Genomic DNA, 26,727 nt, shown 5'->3' with positions numbered 1-26,727 from the left:
ACCTCAGTCAGTACTACGCACCCCGAAATCTGCCAAATGCCAGTCAAAGTCATGCACCTAGGAACCACCTTAATAGTGGTCACTATCCTCTTGTGCTCAGGTATGCCCCATTCAATGCCAGTCAGTGCCAGTCAGTGCCATACAGGCATAAGGATGACTGGACGAATGAATAATAAATGGGAACATTCATTCAGAGCCAAAATGGGCCGCACAAAATCTAGGTGCTGTTGCACGAAACATTAAAGGAAGAAAACTTATAACACAGCTGAATCCAGTACTGCTTGGTAGTGTACAGCTATGCCAGTGCAAATATGCGATTGTTTGGCCGTTGCAATTTTAACATAATTATAGACTTGCCACATAAGCCATCATCTGCCGCATAATATGCTGATTTTAACAAAAAAATGTATTACTCAAACGGTTCAAAAGTCTCAGTAGAAGGTCCTTTGCAAAGCTGGACTGGTCAACTTTCATTGCTTATTGCTATTTTACAAAAGTTCTCCGAGCACTCAAAAAAGTGTGTGGTGAAGACTTGTGTTCTACAGAAACAACAATTGTGCAGAGTATCGGGTCTGTGGTGTGCTGACACCACAGACCTGATACTCTACGGGATCGTTGTTTTCATTATTGTACCACATACTGGCCCCAGTCACCACCCAAGACTTACTTTTGAATAATTGGACTGAATACACTGTACAGATTTTGCAATTTCGTGAAACGAGCACAACGCTGAATAGGCACATAAATAGCCTTGATGAAGTCTGCTGTTACGGATGTATGACGTTACAACGCATACTTTTACATCGCATGCCTTTACAACGCGTTTTTTACATCGCATTCCTTTACAACGCATAGCGCTTTGGGGTGCTGGATAGTCAATAGTTTAATTTACTATTCCAACTCCAGTCCCCGTGGACACTAGGGAAGGTGTTGGACAGTAAATTAAATGTATTCCCAATCCTAGAGCGCCCCCCAGCGCAATGCGTTGTAATGGTTTGCGTTGTAAAAGTTGCGTCGTAAAGGCACTGCGTGGTAAAAGATGCGTTGTAAAGGATGTTTCCTGCTGTTACGCTTACAGTACAAGACGAAACCCGTGTTGGCAAGTGGCAAGTCCAAGCATAAGGGCAAAAGTGTATATTCGAATATTGAAAGTTGATAATACGACCTCAACGCTAAAACTTTTCTGATTGCTTGGAGAACTTTTGGAATTCAGTTTGGAATTCCTTCCAGTGCAGGAAGATCAGGTGCTTCCTCCTCTGCCTCCAGAGCACCAAATGATATATGGACACTTACGGATTGTTATATGCCTTTACCTTTCATATGGAATACGTTGTGTTCGCCTACATTCCCAGCCACTATTCCTTTCTTGTTTCATTTCATTGCTTATTGCTATATTTGGCTGTTAAACTGGTACTAATGACCTACAACCACAGATTTACTGTTTCTCTGGAGAAAAACAGGCACACCCATCACATTTGTTAAGGACTGCGTTATCATCTGAATTGTTTTGTTTGCGAAAAATAAAGTACCATTATGCATTTTTAGGTAATTCTTTTTGGAGATGTTTTGTTTGAACTTTGTTGTAAGCCTCTGACACCGAACCACAGTCACCCACAAACCTTTGGTTTGCTAAACACTATTTAATATTATTTCCATACCATAAAAACGATTTGCCATGGGGATTGGGGGCATTTATAGTCGTCGATGATGAGGCGTACCAGGTTCTAGAAATTTTTGTTAGGAGGGGGTCCATACGCCCCACAATTGTTGACGGGGGGTCTTGGCATCAAAACGTTTGAAGACCTCTAGTTTAGAGGGTGGGTCCGACTTGCGGGTGACTCGGGCATGAGTGACAGTTTTTCTAATTTTGCTTGGGAGCCATTTGAATATCTTCCTCAGCATCTTCAGGGTGTGGAAACAGGATGCAGTTACAGCATTGACTTGTGCAGTCATGTTCAGTTTGATGTCTATGACTATTCTGGGGTTCCTGGCAATGGTGCTGTGTGTGGGTCTGTGTTTGGCTTGCCATGATTGGAGTCCCATGGTGATGTGTTTTTGCTGAAAATCGACACTTCTGTCTTGTCGGTGTTGAACTTGAGACAGTTTGCTTTTCTCCAGTTTGTGTCTTCGGTCATGCAGGCAGTGAACTTGTTTCTTGTGTTGGGAGTCTTATCTGAGAGGAAAGCCAAAATGTTGACACCTGTCGACTACTTGCTTCTTTGAAACAAGTTTGGGTATTGTCAACACACAAATAATGTTGTTAGCAATGGATTTGGCCCTGGTTGAACTCTCTTCTTGTAAGAGTCAACCAACAGTACTTTTGGCCCTATCTATGGATTTGATGGGACAATTTTGGCTGATTAGACATTTTTGTAACCTCGCATTTCTGTTTGTGTCTTTTGTTTGACTGTAAGGTAACTATGTATACTTTCTTGCATGCACCCGAGTGTTGAGTTCTATTTTTTTATCACTTTGATGCTCAGTACTAAGAGATACCCTTATGTTTATATTGTTGATCAAATCTATTTATATTTCATAAGTTAGGGTTTGAATGATCCCTTTGTCAGCCTCTTGCTATTTGGTTAATATTTACCCAAGCTCTCAAGGTGTGACTGGGTTGCCATTGTTTATTGGATTCCTTACTTTTACATCCTCATTCTCTCAGCTAGTGTGTGTGGTTTTTTTTTTTGGGGGGGGGGGGGGGGGGGGGGTCTGTGTTTCCTGAAGGGAATGAGAGCTGTATGCTTTGTGATGGCACATCGCTTCCTACGCGTTGGTTTATTCCAACGTTTTACTGACTGAAATGAATACATACATTTTACAGAAATTGCATGATCGTCTTGTGCCTACAGATGGCAGTATTGTACCATACAATACCTGGCAAGCCTCGTCTCCGCCTTGTCAGCAGCAGATACATTTCACATCAAAAGATGTTTCACCAATGCCCAGGTCTTTGTATGTTACAAGCTCACAGCATGTCTGCAAATAGGAAAACCATTCCGGCGCAGTCTGAGAGAAAGGAAGAAAATGCAGGCCCGTTTCCTTACAGTCGCAATTGTGAGGCTGTTTCTTTCTCAACTGCTCCGGTGGGGGGTTTCGTTCATTTTATTACTTACCTCGGTTATTCGACACTGTTTGAAGCTTTCCTGAGAACCATTTTACACAGAAACCTGACCGCATTGTCCAGTGTTCCAGAAGATACAAAGGCGTTGCTTCCTCAAAGCACATTAAGGAACAACTGGGGACTTTCTCCATCGTCTGCAAAAATAAATGGATTATAAATGTTTTGTAAAACAATTAGATGATGCGCTTTTCTGCACAAGTATATTAAAACGTATTTGTTGTTTGACTGGGCCCTGCAGATGATATGTGGTTTAGTGGCCAATCTGCCGAATGTAGAACAAAGAGATGCCCATTGGAATCCTGGTTTCCCAGTTGATGAAATTGTGTGATCGTCGGCAAAATACATTGAGCCCAGAGGTAGCCAGATGTTTCCAATTACACTGCGCAACCTCTGCTTGTTTGACACACCAACCCTGATATTACCCCCACTCTTTCCACCGCTCGATGCCGAAACTTGGAAAACAATGCCCCCTATCGTGACGTTGAAACACTGGCATCACCATACTTCCGCGTGGCCAGAGAAGGTCGAGAAGCAAGGTATCTAAAGGAGAGGGCAGGTAGATCTGTTTGTACTGCTGCATCATCAGTGTCTGTCCTTCTCTTCCTGAAGGGCATTTCCAGAGGCCCTGTGTTTGATGGGCACTGTTTTGACGGTGATTTATGATTGGATTGGGCGCTCGCTGCAGGTGTTCTGTGATGGCATTGAGGCTGGCTTCTCTCTTGGATGGCTACATTAACCGCCCTGGCCGTGGTATTTTTCATGTTATTAAAGTATGGTGACCCGATTCCTGTTGCATGAATCTGGTATTGCTCTAACTCTGTTGGTGACCATGGCTGTGGCTAATGGACAGGAACAGCGGGTGCTTTTCAGTTGTTTGGTGCGCCAGAGGCAGGAACTCTACATGGTTTGTTGGATTTCATGTTAACCTCTAATGCACTTCAAGGGGTTTCAGCTTGTTTTAGATTAGGAGTTTGTGTCTCTGAGTGGTGAGGCCTCAAGGGACCCCCGTTTGAAGCGTTAGTCAGAGGTTTGAATCCTGTGCTTAATTTGTAAAATATTAGATGCAGGTGCTCACATCCACACCCACTTCCCCCTGCTCCGCCCATGTCCTCCGGCTCCGCCCACTTCCTCCAGTGGCTCCACCCACTTCATTTATTAGCTCCGTTCACACCCGTAATCCTCAACACATCAGAGCTGCTTCCTCACTTCTCGAGTTCGGCAAGAAGCTGAAGCCCTGGCTCTTCACATAAGCACTTAGGGGCCTCACACCTACACACCTGTCCAAGCGTCTCAATACCCGCTTGAGTGATTAGGGCACTATACAAATCAACATAACATAATATTATATATGGGAACGAGGCTCCGGTGCGCCTGGTTCTCTGTATAATCGAAGGTCGAGTTGTGTGGGAAGTTTGCTTGATGGATAAGTGACCGGCAACCTACCCGCTGAGGAGTCTTCAGTGGTGTTGGAGGCTGATGCTGCTGCCAGGATGTAAACCAAAACCTGGTGTGTTTCTTTCTTGAAACACTCGAACCCTTAGCAAATATTAACGCCAAGATATGACGATAACGGTTTCATTGATGAAATATTAACTTCTACATTCATTTTTTAAATATATTGATTAAAGTGCTGAGTTGCGGTCTCAATGATTACAAAAAGCTTGTGATTATAATTTTGTGTGTCAAGCCCGGTGTGAAGTCACGCCTGAGTGTTTATTTATTGACGTGGCTAGAATGTCAACTTAGTTTTTGCCTAATACACACAAACTGGACTCCGTCCTTTTCACTTTCTTTTGCCAATGCACTGTGTATTTTTTAAAGAAACATAGCTAGTAAGGTTTCTAAACGATCAACGTCTGTGAGTTTAACTTCCTTTCTCTTGCCATGATTGGTCATTTTTCTGTTCTTGCTTGTTTTGTAAAAGAACGTTGGTTATATAGCGCTAAAATCAGAATGTAAGCTGTTTTGAAGAACTACTGGGTCCAAATTATGCAGTTTGGTACTGATGCAAAAGAGTTTTCCACTCACATTTCTATAGATTGCCCACCATGTAATCAATACCTTTGAACATGTTAACCGTTGCAAACTTCATTTTTCACTTATCATTCAGTAATTAGCTATTTTTGCATATCAGGCTGAAGTGCAAATGTTGGTGCAAAATGGTATAGCGGAAGAGCAAAGTGTATGAATCCTGACTATGGCAAACAGAAGTGGGACACGGAGGTTGAGTAGCTTGATCAGGGTAATATCTTTTTGGAATGGGAAGCCAAGATTTGATTTTAGAACATTTTGTTCCACTAGCCTAGCCAGTGTGTCATGGGCCCTAGTGCAAAGCAGAAAATGCCCCTACCCACACCCCACTCCTAGCTGCTCTTTGGATTGTAAACAATAGCAGTAGTCCAACTGAATGAGCCTTGGTGCCACTGCACCTGCTACATCAGTGGAAACTACGCTCCTGGTTAATTCGAAACCAAGAAAAGTAGTCCTAAAATCAGCCCCTGCAAGTAAAATCCTAAATAAATACTTTGTTAGGTCCTTTGACAAAACTGAGACACATACATCCCTCCCTGTCACCACAACATAATCATAACAACTCCGTGCCAGCTCCTCTCTGAGGAGTCACAGGACCTGAGAGGTTGGGAGGGGGGGCAGGGAGGGCTGTGCCTGTGTGGAGCTTGCTCCAGAGTGTAACGCTGCTCTTTGTGGGATGCACGTTCCTGTGGTGGCCACAATGGCATGTTAATAATGCTCATCATTGCAGCGTGAATGACTGGCTGTGCACTCATGGCATTGTTCTGTGAAGTGCGGATCCTGCACTTCCCCTATGTCCACATAGTATAAGTGATAGTGAAAGGTAGCCTGGAGTCCTCGGAATGCAACATTTGCCTCCGCCAGCACCAAGCACCATCTCTGACAGAGCACGCACCACATGGGGCCTGAAGGCAAACTGCCCCTTCGGAGAATCACCGGAATGACCAGCTGGAGATGGCAGTTAGAAAAGCTGGGCTTGGACTGGCCTGTGTGTGCCTTTTTCCTTTTAAAATATTCAGAAACAGATCTTTTGGGGGAACACCAGGCTCTTGTAAGAGACTAATTCTGTACTTGTAAAGATCAGGGAAGAGGACTTTTTCTTTTCCTTTTGCTCAAGTAAACACGCTCCAATAGCTCAAAGCACTCCATCACTGCCTCTTCTTTGCACCACTTTTTCCTAATGTGTACACAAAATATGGCATTTGTGTCTGTGCTAATCATGGTAGTTTATCTTCCTATCGTAAATCCGCCCCAGCACACAGTAATCTGCACGTTTGTAGCAAAGAAGTCTCAATTTGTCACCTCGGGGAAAACTGAAAATGTATATAATTTTAACATGGACTCATTTCACCAACTGCACTGGCCTTTTATCCAGCGCTCTCTTGCCAGGAGGTTTTAGGGGATTCACGACGGTTCCTTTCCTCTGCCACTTCCTCTGCTTTCTCTGTGTCCTCTCATCAAACTTAACTGCTCCGGCGTCTCTATTCTGGAAGATTCCTTTGCGGCCGGGGGCTTGGATGGGGACAACCAACCAGCTCTCAGCCTCTCACGCTGCCAGGAGTGACCCGGAAATCGACTCGCGCTGAGGCCTACCTGTTCCATTCGCGCCAAGGCCTGCCTTTTCCTGCAGAGCCTTGAAGGTGCCTCCAACTACAGCCCCCCTCATCGCTTCACTCCTTGCTCTGCAGCTGAGCGACTCCGATAGAGCCTCAAATAATGATTCAAACTTCACCATGAAAAAGTCGGCACCTGCAACACTTCTCAGGCTCAGGAGCATACCCATGGCTCTCAATGCTATAGACCCGGCCCTGAAATGGGTGCCGGCGCTTAGCACCGGCACAAATTAAGCACTGTTTGAATCCCAACTGCTCTGCTCATCCTTTTATTCTTCCAAGGGTGATAATACGAGTACAATTAAATTGGGTAACAATGTCAACAGATCTAGAGGGTAAATGTGTGGTCTACAAATATACCCTTGATGTTCTTATGTTGCGACATTAGCTGTGAACAAGTTGCTGTCCCGGAGAGTTTGCTAGCTCCCTAGATGTGCACTCTGATACCCGCAAGGGTCCTGTTCATGCCATATTAAAATTTCAAAATAAATAAATGTGTGGAGTAGCTTGCTACCCAAACACAAGGAGATGATGGACGAAACGCTGAAACTTTTCAGGGGCTTTCCTCCAGTCATAGATCTGGGTTGGATATATTGTCATTCTTTTTAGCTCACTTTGCCACCCCATTTCAGACCCAGCCATATGCAAATCAGTCTTGACCATGTGCCTAACGGGAACAGTCCAGCCCGAACTGCCAAGCCAGGGTTTCCCTGGACCGGAAACAAGCATCCTGGGACCAGTTTCGGGGTAACACCCCTCATCAGCCAGGCTAGCTTGAATCCAGTGGCAAAGTGAACTTTCAATGCCTGTAGTTAATAGGGCGTGTTGAGAGAAGAGCATGTTCCAGGCTGTCTTACCGTGGCAGTGGTGCAAGCATGGAGATTCGCTAAGAGGAGTACAATATAGTAAATAAGTTAACATTTTTAGGTCAAGCCTGAGCAGCACATGCGCTGCTCTGCGAGGCATTCTGTATTGTGGTATGCACTTGAAGCCCCACCCACACTCCGCCTTATTTGTCATTGGCTTGTATTATTGTCCTTCGTAAATGCTGCCGTCTGATTTGTAAATGGGCTTCTTAATCCCTCCGTAGTACCACCTTGTCTTCACTTGTAACCTCCCATGAGGACACCCCCACTAACGTGTTGTTGTTTGGTAGGATTTAATTAACAGCCTATGAGCACTATTATGTTTAATGGTTTTCGCATGCCGGCTGTTGCAGGCAGGGCATGTGACATCCTCTCTCGCAACAGCTTTATTATATATTTGTTTTACGTAGCACGGCACGCCACGCTAATAGTGGCAGCCGTGCCTTTGCTTTATTTGCTGCGCCAAACGCGGCCGCATGTTTTTTTTAAATTATTTTTTTAATTGCCCCATGCCGCACTTACACTTTAATATCATCCGTGCCCCTTTCTTTAAACGAGCCGAATCGAAGGAAAGGGGCGTGGCCACCATTAAAGTGAAAACGCGACATGGGGCGCTTTTACAAAAAAAAGCATTTGTTCGGACAAACTTTTTTTTTTGGTAAAAGCGCCCCATGCCGCGCTTTCACATTAATGGCGGCCACGCCCCTTTCGTTAGACATGGCTCGTCTAAAGAAAGGGGCGCGGCTGATATTAAAGTTAAAGCGCTGCATGGGCGTTTATGCAATCTAGCATTTGTAATGTAATAGGTGTTGCATTTATGAAACTCACGTAAAGCGAGACCTATTGCATTGCAAATGCTTGTTTATAAAGTGTGCGTTTGCTGAGGCGCCTTAGCACTACGCGTTCCTGCTAGAAAGAGAATACAATCTACTAGGAGTGAATGGCGAAAAAGCCATGTATTTGACAGTTTTTTAAAAGAAGATATATTTGACTGGGACCTCAAGACAAAGGGCAAGGAATCCACAGCCTACAGGCCAAGAAAGAAAAGGGTCTGCGCCCATCAAGAAGAGCAGATCCCATAACTTCCTGCGATTGACCCTATCAAAAGTGGACATGAGGTTCATGAAAGCCAGGTGCAAGGATCCTGGCTGGGCCACAATATATATTTTTTCAATTAAATCAAGTTTTAAGCACTGGTCAATTGTTGATTTACCCAGCCTAAAACCATATTGAACCTCTTATAATATCTCATTTGTGTCTGCCCACAGTGATGGTCTATCTTAAAGGACCCTAACAAGGACCTTGGCTACAGCGTCATAGAGTGAAATAGGACGATAGCACTGTGAATTGCGCTTGTCACCTTTTTTGAATATCAGGACTATGATGGGAGAGGACCATGGTAGTGGGACGCCCTCCCTCACTGCAACATTTAAAACCAGAGTCAAAAGTGGGCCCCAGACATTGATCTTATCGCAAAAAAGATCCGGAGGAATGCTGTCGGTCCTGTAGCCTTGTTGTGGGACAGAGCATGAATTCCCTGCCAAGCTTCCTCAAGGATAAAGATGACATTCGCTCTCCCTGATACCAGGCCTGCCTCATTCTCCACCCCTTCGGTAAATCCAAAAAGGTATGCACCCTTGATATGATCCACCCATTGGTGTGCGGAGATATGATGCTGGAGAAGCGTGGCTCAGTGGTTAGAGGCGGCAGACCCGGAAGCTGAGCTCAGCCGTGGACCAGGGTTCGATTCCCCGCCTCGGCCGGTCTCGGGCTCAAAATTCCACGGACTTGACAATTCTCGCTCCGGTGCCTACTCGACTCATGGGGTCACACTCTGCGACTCTGGGCAATAGCTTGCTTAATCTCCACTACGGCCCCTCGCGGTGGGATGCCTGGCTTTCACCTTGTGGATACCCAGCCGGGGTATCTCACAGGGGAATACCAGGACGGGTTCCCTAAGCAAGCGCCTTGATACCTTCGGGTGATACGTGCGCTATATAAGTCGCAATACATTTACATTTATGATGACATAAGGTAGGCACCACAGGCTCCACAAAACATGGCCTATTTATTACCTGTCATAAAAGGGCAATAGCTCTCAGCTCACTGGCTTGAATAGGATCTGCACAGGCAGACATCCATAAAGTGTGCTTGCGTCTCGTAAGTGCCTTCTTATAGTTTATACAACAACTGGCCCACATACTCCCTATCTCTGGGGGTCTGCTTAAGAGCCGCCTTCAAAAAGCAACAGTCACGATGAAACAATTTAGGATTATCTAAACTAGGTTTGTATGCTGGGCCCACTAACACCGCTAAAACCTTCTTGGAAATTCGTGCAAAGGCTCTCAAAATCACCCCCCTTTATAAGTTGGTGGGATATGTGGCGTGGATGAATTTGCCAGGCTCTCTAGTGTGAAAACCAAATTGTAAGTGTACAATAAACTATCTAACTCCGAACCTTCTAGTGTGTGTACCATGTGAAGCCCGTCTGTAATCATGCACCGTGATTTAGCATGATCAGAGGCTAGGGGGCTAAAACACAAATGATATTGAAATCCCCAGCCAGGACAAGCTTCTCCTGCCCTAGGCCACCCCCGCCTATGAATCAATGGCACAACATAGACTTGTGAGGTTAGACTGCCCATTTGACCCTCATTTTGCATTGTAATAATTAATCAAAACGATAGGTGTAGATCTTAAAACATACAGCTTTAAGGCCTGGAACAGGTGAGAATGCCACTTAAGGTCTTTAACCCCTTGGCAACGGCGGTAATTCCGCCGCGGCGCTGGGGGGGAGGTGAGGGGGGGTCGTGCGGCGCCACCATGCTTGTGACAGAACCACGCTGTCACGAGACACAGGAGGGCTGTCCTTATAACGGTGTGGTTCCGTCACGGCTACGCCCATTCACTAGTTCGCCCGCACAGGCGGGGAATCAGTCCCGCGTGGGTGGAGCGGCCGCGACATTACGGAACCACGCCGTCATGAGCACACGCCACCCGTGGCTCGTGGTAGCGTGGTTCCGTCACCAGCATGGAAGGGGTTAATAAAGCCACATACATCCAGGGTCACAAAGATGACTGTAGCAAAGTACTTCCAAGACTCGTAGATACTATGTAAAAGATTACGTTTATTCCATGTTCATTAGGTCGCATCCATCACCGACAGCTCCTCCCCATCAACTGCCCCTTTCTTCCCATCACACTCTATGACCTCATTCCATTCCATTACCAGGGTTACTCTCAATTGCAAACACCAGCACTTCAGATACCACACACCTTCCCCTTTTACAGCAACAAAAATGTGTTTTACAGTCTATGTACATTTGCGGCATAAAACAAATTCAACAAAAACTAAGAAACATGACACTATGCACTATAAGGATGCGCAATTTCATACATGGAGGATCATACCGTTTTAAGAAAACATTAAACTCATAAGCATTTCAAGTAGATTACATTTTCCTTTTCCTTTTTTTTCCTTTAGTTTAATCCAAAAGATAATCTTTGAGGTATAAAGGCAGCTTAGTGTTGCTAGTAGACATCCTCATAGGTACCTTTGCAGTGGGTACCACCACTGCATCCTTAACAACCAAATCCTTTCTGAGAACAACCACTCTATTGAGATTCCATCCATGGGAGCCTTCCGTTTTGACTGAACGAAAAAAGGTAAATCCGATCCCATCCTCGTCGCCAGTGTAACAAAGTACTTCGAAGACTTTTAGATACGATGAGAGGGTGTAAAAGATTACGTTTATTTCCTATTCATAAAGTCCCATCAGTGGCGGCTCCTCCGCTAAGGCGGAGGAGCGTCGGCCCACTGCCAGGTGCAGCAGAGAAAGGAAAAAATAAAATGATAATAACGAAATGTTATATTCCAGGACAATAGCCTTAACTCCTCCCAGTATCTGGGTGAGCTTTCCACATGGGGGTTATAAGCACAACCAGTAATGAAGAGGTCTCAGAAGGACCCTCCTTTGGGGAAAAAGACCCTGAGTTGAACTGAATATCCGACAAAGCTATCTTGTTTTACAGAATTCAAAGGTACACCTGTCATAACTTGAGCACAAAGCTGAGTAACAGTTCTCAAACACTGACACTCAGTGGGCCAGAGAGGTAGTCAGTCCTGATCATTAAGATCCACGAGCGTGGCAAACCGATTTTTACATGCAAACTGACAATCGGCGAAGGTGCCACTACCATTGGGCTGAAGGGGTGTAGAAACAACAGGCAAGAGTCTGTAAAAGAAACCCAAGGGTAGAAAATTGATACCATTATCCATGATATAAGCCTAAAATTTACAATTACACAGTCCCCTTGATTCGTCTTCTCTAAAGGCCCAATCCATGACACACACCAGGCCATCACAATGTTCTTGTAGTCCTGGTCGGTAAATCTTGAGTGATTTGCAAGCCAATGGGATACTGCTAAGCAGTTAACTGGAGGACTCCTGGTTAGGATCAAGTAGGGGGGACTCCAGCTAGGACAATATAAGGGCAGCAAGCAGGTGGGAAGTTGATCACTGGTAACGGGGATGCGGTGCTAAGTTCACAGGGGTAGGATCCACAGGAGCATGAGGTGCCGGTTGCGGCCTCCTGGATGATAGGGGGGATACCTTGATGCAGACCACCACCAACTGGGCCAAGAGATGTAGAATCAAGAGTAATGGATGGATTAGGCCTTAGCAGGGCACTGGGGTTAGCACCAGCCTTTGTGACTGCGGGGGCCACGGGTAGTGTCTCCTTGGTTATGAAATTCATTTGCCTTTGATTTATGCTTAAAACTTACCCAATGGGTGCCACCAGTTTATGCAGCTTCTCTGTAAAGGACTTAAGCAATTCCCAGAGAATTTCCGTCAATTTCTGTAGAGCAGGAGCCCAGATATAGTAGTCTGGTATGCCAGTGAAATTAAGAATATTAGTCCCTGGTAACCCAGTGGAGTGATCGGCAATTCAACAGTCCTTTGGGATTTTTGCTTCCTTTTAGCAGCCGGTGGATGCGTCATAACAGGAGTAGGTGATGAGTACCCACTCAGCCTCCCTGTGAGGATACAAGGGCGAATGGACTCACAGGCGGACTCACAGGCGGACTCACAGGCGGGTTTAAACGCAGTGCCACCAGAGGTCATCGTAGCAACATCAGATTCCGCATCCCCAGTAATAGAGTTCTCCGGAACACTGTCCGAGACCATAGGGACAGTTGTGCCGATAAGACCTGGAGATAGTCGTCTCTCAGCCAAGTCAATTTCTCTGCCCAGGCCAAAAAATAGTCAATGGTGGTGTGGCTAGGACCTGCAAACAGTTCAGCTTTCCTTTTGCCCATTGTACCAAGAATGCCAGTGGCAACAACAGTCAGAGATAGCAGACTATAGGGAGCAAAAAGAATCCGGGAGCAGCTTAGTCGATGTGATAATCCAAGATGTGTAAAGGAACTGACACTTCCTTCGAGGAAGGATTCCATCCAGCCCCCCAGTTCATGGAGAGCCCTTCAAAAGAAACCAAGAGCAAGGGCCCAGCCCAGCCTCTTCCCGCTGCGGACGGGCCCGCTCTTGGCCCGGGTGCATCCCGCGCTGTGGGGGAAAGAGCGTCCTTTAGAGCGCCTCCGGGGGCTGTGGTGATGGTCGGGCCCTCCTTGCCGTGTATCAGGCTGGGGCATGTAGGCTAAATCCCCTGGCCTGCAACTGATGTATCCCGTATTGCAGGGAAAGGAGCGTCCTTTAGAGCGCCTCCGGGTGCGGTGGTGATGGTGGTGGCCCTCCTTGCCGCAGGTCAGGCTGGGGCAAGTAGGCTGAAGCCCTGCACCTGATGCGTCACCAGTATCTAATTGATCTGCTTCCTTTTCACACTGTAATGATATTCTTCCCTTATTCTCCATCACCTTTCTTTCTATTCTTACTCTTTCTTCTAATTTGATCTCCACATCTTTTCTCCCACTCTCCTTCTTTATGTAGTTTTCCTCCTGCCTTTTTAAAATGTTTGTTTTAATTTAATTTCTTCCTTCGCTCCTCCCCAATTCTATCCATCCTCCTGCTGTCTCTTCCTCCCACTGACCCTTCCTCCCACTGACCACACCATCCTTCCACTCTCCCTCAGCTCATTCTCTTTCTCCTTCCCGCCCGCCTTCACTCACTCCATCCCTCACTCCCCCGACCTCACCTCCTCCTTCATCCCCTCTCTCCTTTCCACCTGGCCTCCCTTCACCCTAACCGTGGGTTAGGTCATCATTCTGTTTCTGACTCCGCCTCATTCCTCCCTTTTCTCCTTCCGCTCCTGCTATCCTTCGCTCAAACCCATCTCACTCATATTTCAACTCGCCCTCTGATTTTCATGTTCAACCGCACTCTGATCTTCCCTTATTCTCCTCTATCTTCCCTTTCTACAACCATTCTCTCCTCCCTCTCGACCACTCTTCTTTCAGTCTTTTCTCCCCTTCCTTTCCCTCCCTCCACCCTCTCCCAAAGGCCCACCCTTTCGTAGATATCTTTCTTCCTTCCTTGACACACAACCTCTTTGCCGTCCTAGGAAGCCTCCCCCACCCCGCTTTATTGCTACCCACTGCCCTCCATCTTCCCTTATCACACTTTTCTTTCCTCTCTCTGTATTACTTTCTCCTTTGCCCGTTTCCCTTCTTCCCTTTAGTCTTCATTTCTCTCACCTTCATTGACCTATGTCCTTCCTTTCCCCGTCCCCACTCTTTGTAGTTTTTATCTCAATTTTTCTTTTTATAGGGCCTCTTCTTTCTATTGTTTCTTTATCACCTCTAATTTTTCCAACCTATTTTGCTATTGGTCTCGTTTATATCTCTTCATTCTTGCACTTGAAGAAAATATTTTTCTACTTGTTTCATCCTGTCTTTAACACGCTCACGTTTCTATCATTATTTTCTCCATTCGCCTCTTCTTTCTCCATAATCTTCGTTCACGCTCTTGATTGATCTAACTCGCTTTGTCTTTACAATTTCTTGTTTTGTTTCTTTTGCTTAGTCTCTTCAGTCTACTTCCTCCGTGTCTTTCCCTGGTTGTATTTACTTAATAAAACATGTGAATTATATTGCGTTGCCTTTCATTGTTTCGTGTTTTTGATGCTCCTGTACACCCCAATTTTAAACTACCTTTCTTTGCCATCTCTTATTTTAACTCCCGTCCCTCTGGGCTCACGCTTTTCCTTTTCACACCGTTTTACTTCTTTTTCTCACCCTATTCCTTCCACCGCAGATGCTGACTTCAGGCACGCGCCAGCTGCTTCTGTGCGAGACGCTGACGGAGACTGTGTACAGCGACCGCGGGCAACAGATCAAGTCCAAGGAGCGGAAACTCTTCCTGCTGAATGACGTGCTCGTGTGCGCAAACATCAATTTCAAGTACGTGCGATTAGTGAACATTTGCGCATGCGCAGTCAGAGGCGTGCCAGTCTGCGAGGGAATCGCGATATGCCCCGACAGTGACTCCGCAAGGGTGTCGAGGGCAAAAAAAAATCTAATATGTTAATGAGGCCCCGTGCTGCCCGTTGGGAAGTTAAAAAATATCCATACTTAAGGTGCCGATGAAACCACACAGTCCCGGTGCCACTGCACCTGCTGCACCACTGATTGCGACGCCTCTGGTCATAACATCCTGGCACTCTTGTGATGCATGTGGAGCTGAGGCAGAGTCAGTCGCTTCGGCCTCCCCTGCACTATAGAGGGGAAAGAGATGGCGTTTTTTTGCTAATTGGACTCAGCCATTATGGGATGAGAGTGCATTTTTTTGCTCCAATGAGTATAATCCGCTTGTTTTTACATTAAGTCCTCGGGAGGAGGTGATAATTCCGGCCCCAATGTTGTTGCCCTTCCCAGCTCCTTTTATTTCGTGTAACAGGGCAGAACAATGTGTTCTGTAGTTAGGGTGAGTATGACTACTCGGTTTGAGACTAGGACATGCTTTTTGCCCTGTAACCTGACATGCTGTGGTGTTCCAATCCTTTGGAGTGGGTTCACCAGTATGTTATGTTATGTTAAGTTAAACTATCTTAAACTATCTTATATAGCGCATGGCTGCCCCAGCAACGGGGCGTCCCAGTGGTCGCAGACAGAACCAGGGGGAAAGGACACAGCAGAAAGGCCAGGAGTGGAGAGTTGCTTTCAAGAGTGGGCAGGTGCGACAGCCACGCTAAATGGAGGCGAACAGCCAGGTTTTAATCTGTTTTCGAAAGGACCAATGATCTTGTGTGCTGTCTGAGAGGACCTTCCACAGCCTTTAGTTACCAGGGCACGCCTTCTTCGTCATCTGTTTGGGATTAAATCATGTATTTTCCCTGTAGGCGGGGGCGGGAGAACCAATTCCCAGGAAGACGCAAACATGGGAACGAAATGGATAAGGTCTAAAATAAGGTGTTCCCTGCCCAGTAACTACGGCAGGAGTTCTGCAGCTTTCTTGATAAAGTTTGACTGTCAAATGTTGCTGCCGGGAGGTGGTAGTGTGTGATTAAGGGATGTGCTTGTGCTGTTAGAAAGGTTATTAAATGTCCGAGCACCTTCGTTCATAACATTCCTTCAAAAAGAATCTTAAGACTTAGCTTTTTGATGGCTAATCTCCTCTTGTACAACCTCTCAGGCATCGCGCCAGCACACTCATGAGTATCCGCGCGCGCTACAAGTGGCATTAACATAACATAACATAAACCAGCAGCCAACATATCGATATGTGTAAAAAAAGTAAATTAAATATCAGTTGTTTAAAAAACGCCATTTACACTACATGGCACGTGTTGTTGGGGTGGCGTAGGAGCTGTTTATTTGTATTGGCTCAGTGGAGTCATGAATAAGTTGTGTGGCTAAACTACTTCAGCATTGGGGTTCTCGAGCTGTGTGAGTGGACGTGTTCGACAGTGGAGTCCAAGCACTGTGTGACTGAAGGGGTAACCGTGCTGGCAGCGATGTGCGTGTGTGCTTTGTGGGTGGAGTAGTTCGCTGATTATTGCACATGCTAAGGAGGTAGAGGTATGTATGTATGTATGTATAGGCATTTATATAGCGCACTACTTACCCGTAGGGTCCCAAGGCACTTCGACCGCAGCGAAACCCTTCCTGGCTTCCCTGAGAGATGGTCCCTTAATGGGTATCTCCAGGGTGAGACCAGGCATCCCCGGCAGTCTGGTGGGGCCGTTAGTGAAGATGAGGCAAGCTAATGCCCAGAGTTGCCGAGTGTGATCGCTGATCAGAGTGGGCACCGAGGCGAGAGAATTATCGAGTCCGCTGACCCTGGTCCAGAAACCTGCCGCGCCGGGAATCGAACCCTGGTCCCGGGCCGTCCTCTGCTCTCGGGTCTGCCGCCTCTAACCAGTGAGCCACACTACTTCAGGTGGTGCGTGTTCTTGTAGAGGAGGGGCCCCTCAGTGGGGCACGCGCTGTATCTCCAGCTCACTGATGACCAGATATTGAGCAGTAGGCATGGCACAGGGTAACCTGCCTGGCACAGCAGATTCCTGTTGCTTTTGTCGCATATCAGCTGCATCAGGGAATTACTCGTGGGTTACAAAAAAGACTGACATTCGTACTGCTTTGCCTCCAGCAATAGTACACGCCATCAGGACATAAACATTTGTCCGTCCCCACACCCCGTACACAACTGTCGTTTAATCTCTTACCTGAGGAGACCAGTGCATTTTGCACATATAGTTCCTTTTCATGCACCACTGCTTTGGATGTTTTGTCCATAGTTCTGTGCTGCTGAAAAAACTAGAGGAAGGACCACTGGTAAGGTACTAAGGAGCAGGTGTTTGTTCCCAACAAAGGTATAGATCTTGGAAATAAAGAAGGGCATGGCAAAAATGTAGCGAATGTACCTCAAATGTTTATTTTATTTATTTGAGTGGTTTGCTTAATGCGCTGTTTTAAAGGGTGTTTGGGGAATTGCGGTACAACGTTGTAGGTGCACTGGTGGTGACACAGCCAAGTACACACCAATACTGTCTCCTGAGGTGATCTCGGGCTCGAGGGGTTGACTTCCGGGTGCTACGAGTCGAGCTGTTGAGGGACATATTACTGACCTTTCATCTTTTCTTTCCTCAGACCCAGTGTCAGGTGGGTGGCATGTGCCTGTGGTGATCATGTGGGGATGGGGCAACAGGCTTGGGTGTTTGTTGGGGCGGGAACTAGAGCGAACAGCTTGAGGTGCTAAAGAGTGCTTTAGAAACCTTGGCATGGCAGTGGGCGAAGTTCAGTGCATGTGGGTTCAGGAGTGACCGAGGGGACCTGTTTCGGGGGGGTGGGTGGGAGCTGACCCATGCATGGATCTGTAGGTGTGGTGCTCTGGTGGTGGAGAACGCAGTGCGCCCCTGCAAATGGATCTAACCACGGGTGCACTGTTGTGTGTGTGCTGCACTTGCTTAGAGACGCGCTTCTCAGAAGGCCCCCAGTCTACACTGACATCAGTCCTTTCACAAACCTGTGCCCCTATGTGGGAGTTACCTCCAGGTAACAAACAAGGAAGTGATAGAAAATGACCCCAGAATGACATTTTAGTGTTTAGAACGATGCACAGGTGGGAGAGGGTTGGCAAACGTGTTTGAAAACCAGCTTTGACATACATGAAGTACCTTTTAGTGGTTTGCTTGGTGTCACAAAAAAAAGAGAATCCTAGTGGGCTCCTGGGATCCTTTCAGGGTTAGCCTGGATTGGCCCTGGATTCTCTTCATGTGTATGGTAGCATGCCTGGGTGGTGAAGGCTAGGTAATCTGTGTCTGTACAATAGCTTTACTGGGTGAACATGATGATTGTGTCCTGGTTGCCCTGGGCTTGTCCTCTAGCCTGCCTGGGAAGGATTTATTGGTTGGGCCCTGGTGTCCCTGCACTTAAATAGTAGCCTTTGTGAGAAGCACCTTTCTCAGCATCTCTAAAGCTCTCCTCATTGTGTGTTCAAAGGACCATCCCCTGTCTTCATAACTTTTGCTTGCTGTGTAACCCAATGTAGTAGATAGCTTTACTAACACAATGCTCCTGGTGTGACCTTGCCAGAGGCCTCACCACAGTGTTATAATGCGGCCAACCTTGAGGCTTCTGATGTAACCTAACGATGAAGCTTCTGGTGTGACCCTGCCTTGATGCTTCATATACAGCATTACCAGGAGATTTCAGGTTTGGCTTATCCAGCATGGTTCAGGTGTGGTCTAACACGCAGGCTTGCAAGTCTAACCTAACACTCTAACTTCAGAAGTGAAATAGGTACATGGGTTTCAGTTGCATACTAACCAGGAAGCTTCAAGTGCTGCCTCATCAAGAATTGCACATAAACTTTTCAGAACTGTTGTGACCAGTGACCTCTCCATTTTTCTCCTTGTGATTTGAGTTTGCATCCTTCGGAGGTCCTCTTTTTCCTCCACAACTTGTTTCTTCTCCCACCACATGATGGCGCCTGGGTGACTACCCTTTTCCCCTGCGTTTGGGAGTTTTGCTTGAAAACATGTTATGGAACAGATCCATACCACTTTGAAATATCCCAGGTTGCTCTTGTGCTACTAGTATATTATGATGGTGCAAACACGAAGCATTGTGGGAAGAACTTGACATGCCCATGAGCAGCTAACTACATCCTTCTCTGGACCTTCATAATGACATGGTTGGAAAATCCATGGGCAGAGACCAGGAGGTGGTATTAATGATTCCATCAATGTCTCTGTGATAGGTCCCATCCATACTAGTTGTGACCCCGGAAAGAGCAATAATCTAGGGGACCAGAATTAACAGGTCAATACCACAGGTTTTTCCTGTTTACGGGATTGTTTATGCAGATATTTTCCACCTGCCCTAAGCAGGTGGTATTAGTCCATGGAAACCTTTGCGGTTTTACAGATGCGTTTCTGCACCCAGTGAAACAAGGCTCATCTTCGCGCACCTTGTAATCCCAAATGCAAGAAAAAACAGAACATTAGGAATCAGCCAGTGCTGTATCATCGAAGGATACTGCTGAGAACTCCTAATGAGGGCTAAGGACATATTTTCCATTGCTTGTCCTGGTACTGCTGCATGCCATAAGCTATATAATTTTTATGTTAAATTAGTTGCTGTCAAAACTTTAGTCCCTTAGTCACTTTTTTAGTTACTCTCAGGGTAATTGTATTTTTCAAAGCTACGTTATGAGAGTGGAGGATCTTGTGTGCTGCTGCTCCTCTTGATAGCATTGACTCTCCTGGAGAACCACATAGCTGTATTTAAAGCTTTTAAGTATCCTACAACACTTAACTACAAAGATGACTCCATATCTTGACCCCTCTAAAGTTTCTAGCGGCCTACCTACATGTCGGAACCCCTTTCAGAGGGCCACGGCATAGATTGGGTTACTGGACCAAACCGTGGGGTTTGAAGCTTTTTACTTCTGATGTCCCTGGGCCTGACCTACTAATGATTCTGAGCAAGGGAGCATGTACCTCTTCAGCACTTGACTCTCAGAAATAGCATGGCCTGAGTAGTTCAAGGCTCCCTCGGAGAAGGATGTAAGGGGTAGGTGGATACAGGGGAGTGAACACAGGCTCACAATACAAAAATGCACACAGCAGCAGCAATACATCACTGTCCACTCAGATACCCACTTTTTATTTTTTTAAAAAGGGAAGCATTTTATTTCTAGTAACAATATAAAGGACAAATACAACATTCAAAAACAACCACACACATCTTCTAACTCCTGGTGACCCCTTCTGGCATGCAGGGTCAATGTATCCTCTCTGTACATGGGCTTTGGCCTGTTCGGCACATCAAAGTCCTCAGCGGTGGCCTCTTCTGGCAGACGGGGTCGTGACACACAAGGGATATGACCCTCCCTCCACAACAATCTTCTCGCAGTAGCTCTCCTGTCATACGTGGTCACAACTCACCACTGCACAAGGGCTAGGGTCCTCACAGCACGACAGTCCGCTTTCGGTGGCCCTTCCAGCCATACGGGGTAGCTGGCCCCTCACAATGCATGGGCTCTGACTCATTTTGCACCGTGGTGCACAAGGCTCAAATCAGGGCGGCCCTCCCCAGGCAAACGAGGGTCGCTGACTTCGTCCTGCACAGGGACTTCATCCTGATCGGTGCAGGAGCTGTCTTCTCACACCTCGCAAAGGGAGTCCACCCGGCGGGGCTCCCTACTAGCCTTGCTCTTTCCCATGCTGTTTTCTTCCTCACAGGGCACTCTGGTTTTGGCAAGCAGGCAGGCGGCTCTGGCGCTCCAGGATCCAATGCAGGTGGTCTTGGGTACCCTGGGTGATGTCTCCCACGGAGCAGGGAGACTAGCAGGCCTTGATTCCCAGTCCTGGTCACCGGCAGAAGTCTTGCAGAGCTTCCCCTCCTCACACAGTCTGACAGATTTTGGGGGTCTTAAGCTCCTCTTCTTATTGTCCATTTCCAGGCACCAAATGTAATTTAGAGTCTAAGTCTATGAAGTTTGTGTTGGGAGTCTGCTTTTTTTTTAAGTGCACACTCCACTGCCCTCTCTCCCTCTTGAAAGCAGTATGCCACTGCAGGAGTGACTCCAAAGCTGATATCTCTTCAACACAGGCCATGGGAGTGACTAGAGTTCACACCTGAATGTTAGCCACAGTAATATGTGTATCAAAAAGGTTTTCCCAGGGCCTTGCCTGTTCTCTTCATTATTCTCTTGTCAGCCCCATCTCCTTCCTGAGGTGTGCCAAACGCCTTCCATGTGACCTCTCACTGAATCAAAGAGCACCCTTTGAATTGTACCGGGGAATCCTGGCACTCACATCTCATCTGTGTCCCACCTGGCTCAGAAGAATGCAGCAAAACACAAATCTTCCTTCGGAGGATTCCTCTACCTCCTCTCCTAATGTTTCACCATGTCGGCCTGGGTCTTCAAAATTGGAACCCAGAACACATACACTCAGCACATGCATTCAGTACACATGCACTTCACAGTACTGAATTATCCCTGTATTGTACCCTTCCCAGGCACACATACACCCAGCACAGATACACCACTAATATACTACACAGCACTACACACCAAGTCAATGTAGGCTAAATGTGAGTTTAGCACACAGCACCAAAGGTTTAATTGAATGAACCTGTAGGCCTCAATCCAGTGACAGGTCAAAAAGAACCTGTTCAATCCTACTGATCATTACACGGTATGCTGCCAAACCCCACTCATGCTGCAGTGGTGGCCGCCACAAACAGAGGGTGGTGAGGCGGGTAGACGGAACATGGGACGGGGAGTGCGGGATGTTAATAATAATATAAAAATATAAGAACTTAGCTTAAGCTGTAGGCTGCCACCCGCATCACACCTCCTTTGCAATTCCTGGTCCCAGCGGCCCCTGGGCCAGACTCCCTGTGCAATCCCTATGCTGCTCTCATGCTGAGAGGAGCACGGGGATTGGCCAGATGGGGCTGAAAATACGCTCGGCTTAGGTCAGGGAGCCTGTGGGGTTTCTTTAGCCCGGCTGTTCATTGCAGCCTGAGCCAGCTGGCCAAACCCACATGAGCACTTAGAATTGCACATGGCACTCCTCCTCCCCACTCCCATGTCTCAACCTCAACCCTTCCGGCACGTGCAGGTTCAGAACCGGCAAATGAAAAATAAAACGATGATAGAACGTCATTTTATTTTTCACATCCTGGCTCTGAGCGATGCTCCCCCACCATTGAAGAGGAGCCGCCGCTGTCAAGCTGCATATCTCCTGTGAAGCCAGTAGCCTATCACCACTATCAGGGTAGCACTTTGGGCACCTCGCTTGGTCCAAATAGACTGCAATCTGTGACACAGCCTTATGTCATGGCGCACATGCATGATCCTTGTTTGTCTATGACCTTAAAAATCAGAATGAATTCAAACAAGTCAAAACAAGTGGTAAGTTCTGCGAGTGAATGCTTGTTATAATCCGCATCTCTGTTAAATCCTTATCTTATTAGTGTTTTTGAACGAGGCATGTGTTTTTAAAAAATCTGTGTCCATGGTGTGATGCCTGACAAGGATGACTTTCCTGAGGAAGTATTCCACATCTTGAGGAAAGGCAGACTGGCCATCCCTCCTAGCAGAGGCTGCCCCGGAAGGGGGCCTCGAGGGCCGGCTCCATGACGGACCCCAGAGACCTGCAAGGAACTGGTTTGTGCTGCCAGGAAGTGCCCCGAAGCAGAGGGGGGTGACCATCCCGAGTGGCAAACTCACACTGGAGAGGTGCCAGGTCACCGGGCCAAAGACGACTGATGGCTGTGTTTGGTGATACATATATATATATATATATATGAGTGTGTGTCATCCTGGAATGGGCACAGTGTGGGCGTTATGCAACTGGCATTTTTTCTGTACTTCTGCTTACAATCCCAGAAAAGTTGTTGTGCTATCCTCTGCTAGGTTGTCATGTAAAAGCGTAGTGGTAAAAGTAGAAATGAAATTCTCTGACCTGAACATGTATGTGCTTCCCCTGTCACAGGGGCCAGCCTGACATCAGCAGCCTGGTGCCCGTGGGCCCAAAGTATGTCCTGAAGTGGAGTGCGGCCCTGCCACAGGTCCAAGCGGTGGAGGTTGGTCAGGAGAGTGGCAGCTACGAGAAAGAGAGCATTGCGGTCCAGTACCCCGTAGCAAGGAAGCCTTCATCCTCCAGTCAGGCGCAAAGTAAGTATGAGCTTGGGCCAAGAGCTCAAAGAAATCCTTTTTTGGCAGTGATTTCATACCTAGGGTATGCATGTGCGGAGTATAAAGATAGATATGAGCGCCCATCCCCCCACCTCCACCACTAACTGCTGTACACCTGGAGAAGGGGAATTCCTTGGGTAATTCCTAACCAAAGAATGCTGAGGTGAAGACTCAGACCAGGCTGGTGTTATGCCACAATATCCAGTGCAGAATATCGACCGGTCAAAATGTGGAGTGCAGGATTTCGACTGCGATTATTGCCTCAAGTTTAGGATATATAGGTAGGTATAGATTTATTATTCCTAAGTCCACATTAATGTACCTTGAAGAATAGAATGTAGGCATATCTTCAGGGTATGTAGATTTGGAATTAAGTAAGTAATTAAATCTATGTCCATATCTTCATGGTACACACATGCAGAGTTAAGAATACAGCATCTGTGTATACAAATCTTCATAATAAATAGTGTGGAGTTAAGACTAGTAAGTATACTTGCCCTCGGGCTGAAATGGTGGTCACTATCCTGCCCTCAATATTTTTGCAGGTCAGTATTTTGTCTCTCAATGTTGTGACTTATACTCAGTCAGTTGTGGAATACCCCACGGACTTGATGCCTACAAAGCCAGTCCCACTCAATCCAGTCACAGGGAGTATTTTGAAAGGATAACACATTTAAAATGGCCTATCATTGTATTTGTTGAAGGTGAAGCCTTGCAAAGTCATGAAGATTGAAGGTGGGGGTGAGAGGATGCTGGTATGGAAGATAAGAAAGGGTGGGCGTGTAATTTTTTTTCTTGGATTGATATTATTTGTAACCATTGAAATAGTTTTTTTAAAAGTTTTTTTTTATGGAATCGTAGCCTGCACCAAGGCAGAACTACTGTTCTTGAACCAAAGAACATGTTACTGATGGAATAGAAGTTGGACTGAAGTTACACTGCTTATAAGAAGTGCAGAATTTAGCATTCTGTCAGTCTGGCTAAAGGAAGACACAGCCACCGCCTCTGGACCGGGTACAAGCCTAGCACATATAATGCTACAACCTAGGCCCTCTCTGCTGCCACAGGAAGCCCTAGAATATTGTTATGCCATTTTTGTTTTCAAATTCCTGGCCAATTTGTGTACCTTTTGATTATTTGAGCAAATTGCTGAGGAGTAACTTTGTCTGGCAGACACCAGATATACTGATTTGGAATCCTAAAAGTGTATGTTTTTGATGTATGTGCCGGCACCTTCACATGTGTTAAGAACGTCAAGGTGCCAATCCGCCATCCTCCTACCAAGGTCTGGTATTTGTAGGTTAAAGCCAAATTGCATAATACCAAAAGGCGCACGGAAATTTGCGAACAGAAACATTTTGTACAAGACACCTATACTTGATCTAGGAAATTGCAACTATCTTTACAGTAGCTTGTAAGATCGATCGGTCAGTTTACTAATGTTCCAGTTAGAGACTTCTAGCTGCAGATTCATCACCTTCTGAATATTCCCCAGGCGTCAGATTGGATCCGTAAACGTTTCAGCTATGCTTCTGCACGCTGGAAGGTGGCACCTTGCGGCTCTGCACTCACACCTTTCTGCTCTGGAAATGAAATGCGGGCCTATATAGGTGCCACTCACACTTGCTGACATCATTTGCATTTTTCCTGTGCCTCACTGATATGGATCTGGAGCTTCTCTTGTCTCTGAGACCGTTTTTTGCAACTTTCTTCCAAATTTCTAACCGGTTGCAAAACGCGTCTGACGTTTTATGTTTGCCATGAAGATGAAGATTTCAATAAACTGAACAATCAGCACTACTTGCAGTGCTGTTTCTGTGTGGATATATATATATATATATATATATATATATATATATATATATATATATATTTCTTTTTATATATATATATATATTCACCCCAAACTGCCTCTGGTTCAAGGACGCAACTCCATCGGAAGGTGAGATTACAAAACCTTTATTATTTCAAAGCTGCAAATCACGGCTGCCTTTTTGAATTCGCCAACGCGTTTCGGAGTCACAAACTCCTTCCTCATGGGGCAGCATATGGCAAAAACGGAAACGACCACACCTTTAATTGTCCCACACTGCATGCCTTCTCCAGTGAAGCATGCTGGGAGATGTAGTTCCGATTCTCCCTGAAAGTCGGGTCCGTACTATATTGCCAAAATAATGTTCTTTGTATTTCTGCATATTTTTCACAGCCCTCCAGTGGGCCCCAGACGTGATGTGCAGCTTCCCAATGTCAAATCCTTCCTGCGCCGCTTTTCGATTGTGCAAACACAACCGTGCAGTCCTACCACCACATTTCAAGTAGGTGGTGCATCCTCCGCGGCTGAGGCCGCCGCGTACATATTCACCCCAAACTGCCTCTGGTTCAAGGACGCAACTCCATCGGAAGGTGAGATTACAAAACCTTTATTATTTCAAAGCTGCAAATCACGGCTGCCTTTTTGAATTCCCCAACGCGTTTCGGAGTCACAAACTCCTTCCTCATGGGGCAGCATATGGCAAAAACGGAAACGACCACACCTTTAATTGTCCCACACTGCATGCCTTCTCCAGTGAAGCATGCTGGGAGATGTAGTTCCGATTCTCCCCGAAAGTCGGGTCCGTACTATATTGCCAAAATAATGTTCTTTGTATTTCTGCATATTTTTCACAGCCCTCCAGTGGGCCCCAGACGTGATGTGCAGCTTCCCAATGTCAAATCCTTCCTGCGCCGCTTTTCGATTGTGCAAACACAACCGTGCAGTCCTACCACCACATTTCAAGTAGGTGGTGCATCCTCCGCGGCTGAGGCCGCCGCGTACATATTCACCCCAAACTGCCTCTGGTTCAAGGACGCAACTCCATCGGAAGGTGAGATTACAAAACCTTTATTATTTCAAAGCTGCAAATCACGGCTGCCTTTTTGAATTCCCCAACGCGTTTCGGAGTCACAAACTCCTTCCTCATGGGGCAGCATATGGCAAAAACGGAAACGACCACACCTTTAATTGTCCCACACTGCATGCCTTCTCCAGTGAAGCATGCTGGGAGATGTAGTTCCGATTCTCCCTGAAAGTCGGGTCCGTACTATATTGCCAAAATAATGTTCTTTGTATTTCTGCATATTTTTCACAGCCCTCCAGTGGGCCCCAGACGTGATGTGCAGCTTCCCAATGTCAAATCCTTCCTGCGCCGCTTTTCGATTGTGCAAACACAACCGTGCAGTCCTACCACCACATTTCAAGTAGGTGGTGCATCCTCCGCGGCTGAGGCCGCCGCGTACATATTCACCCCAAACTGCCTCTGGTTCAAGGACGCAACTCCATCGGAAGGTGAGATTACAAAACCTTTATTATTTCAAAGCTGCAAATCACGGCTGCCTTTTTGAATTCCCCAACGCGTTTCGGAGTCACAAACTCCTTCCTCATGGGGCAGCATATGGCAAAAACGGAAACGACCACACCTTTAATTGTCCCACACTGCATGCCTT

The 26,727-nt window shown here is 46.5% G+C and overlaps 1 protein-coding gene across 5 annotated transcripts in view; it reads left to right on the top strand.

Moving 5' to 3' along the window:
* Positions 1-26,727, top strand: part of ARHGEF10L (Rho guanine nucleotide exchange factor 10 like) — a 640,241-nt gene that overhangs the window by 451,601 nt on the left and 161,913 nt on the right. For all 5 annotated transcript variants that reach the window (XM_078643336.1, XM_078643335.1, XM_078643338.1 and 2 more), the window contains 2 exons: positions 14,845-14,990; positions 23,042-23,223. In XM_078643336.1, coding sequence (XP_078499462.1) covers positions 14,845-14,990; positions 23,042-23,223 — 328 coding nt within the window. The remainder of the gene's footprint in view (positions 1-14,844; positions 14,991-23,041; positions 23,224-26,727) is intronic.

This window comes from Lissotriton helveticus, chromosome 5_1 (genome assembly GCF_964261635.1).
Source record: "Lissotriton helveticus chromosome 5_1, aLisHel1.1, whole genome shotgun sequence".
NCBI lineage: Eukaryota > Metazoa > Chordata > Amphibia > Caudata > Salamandridae > Lissotriton > Lissotriton helveticus.
The sequence above is the reverse complement of the archived record's forward strand: the minus strand, read 5'-3'. Positions and strand labels throughout refer to the sequence as shown.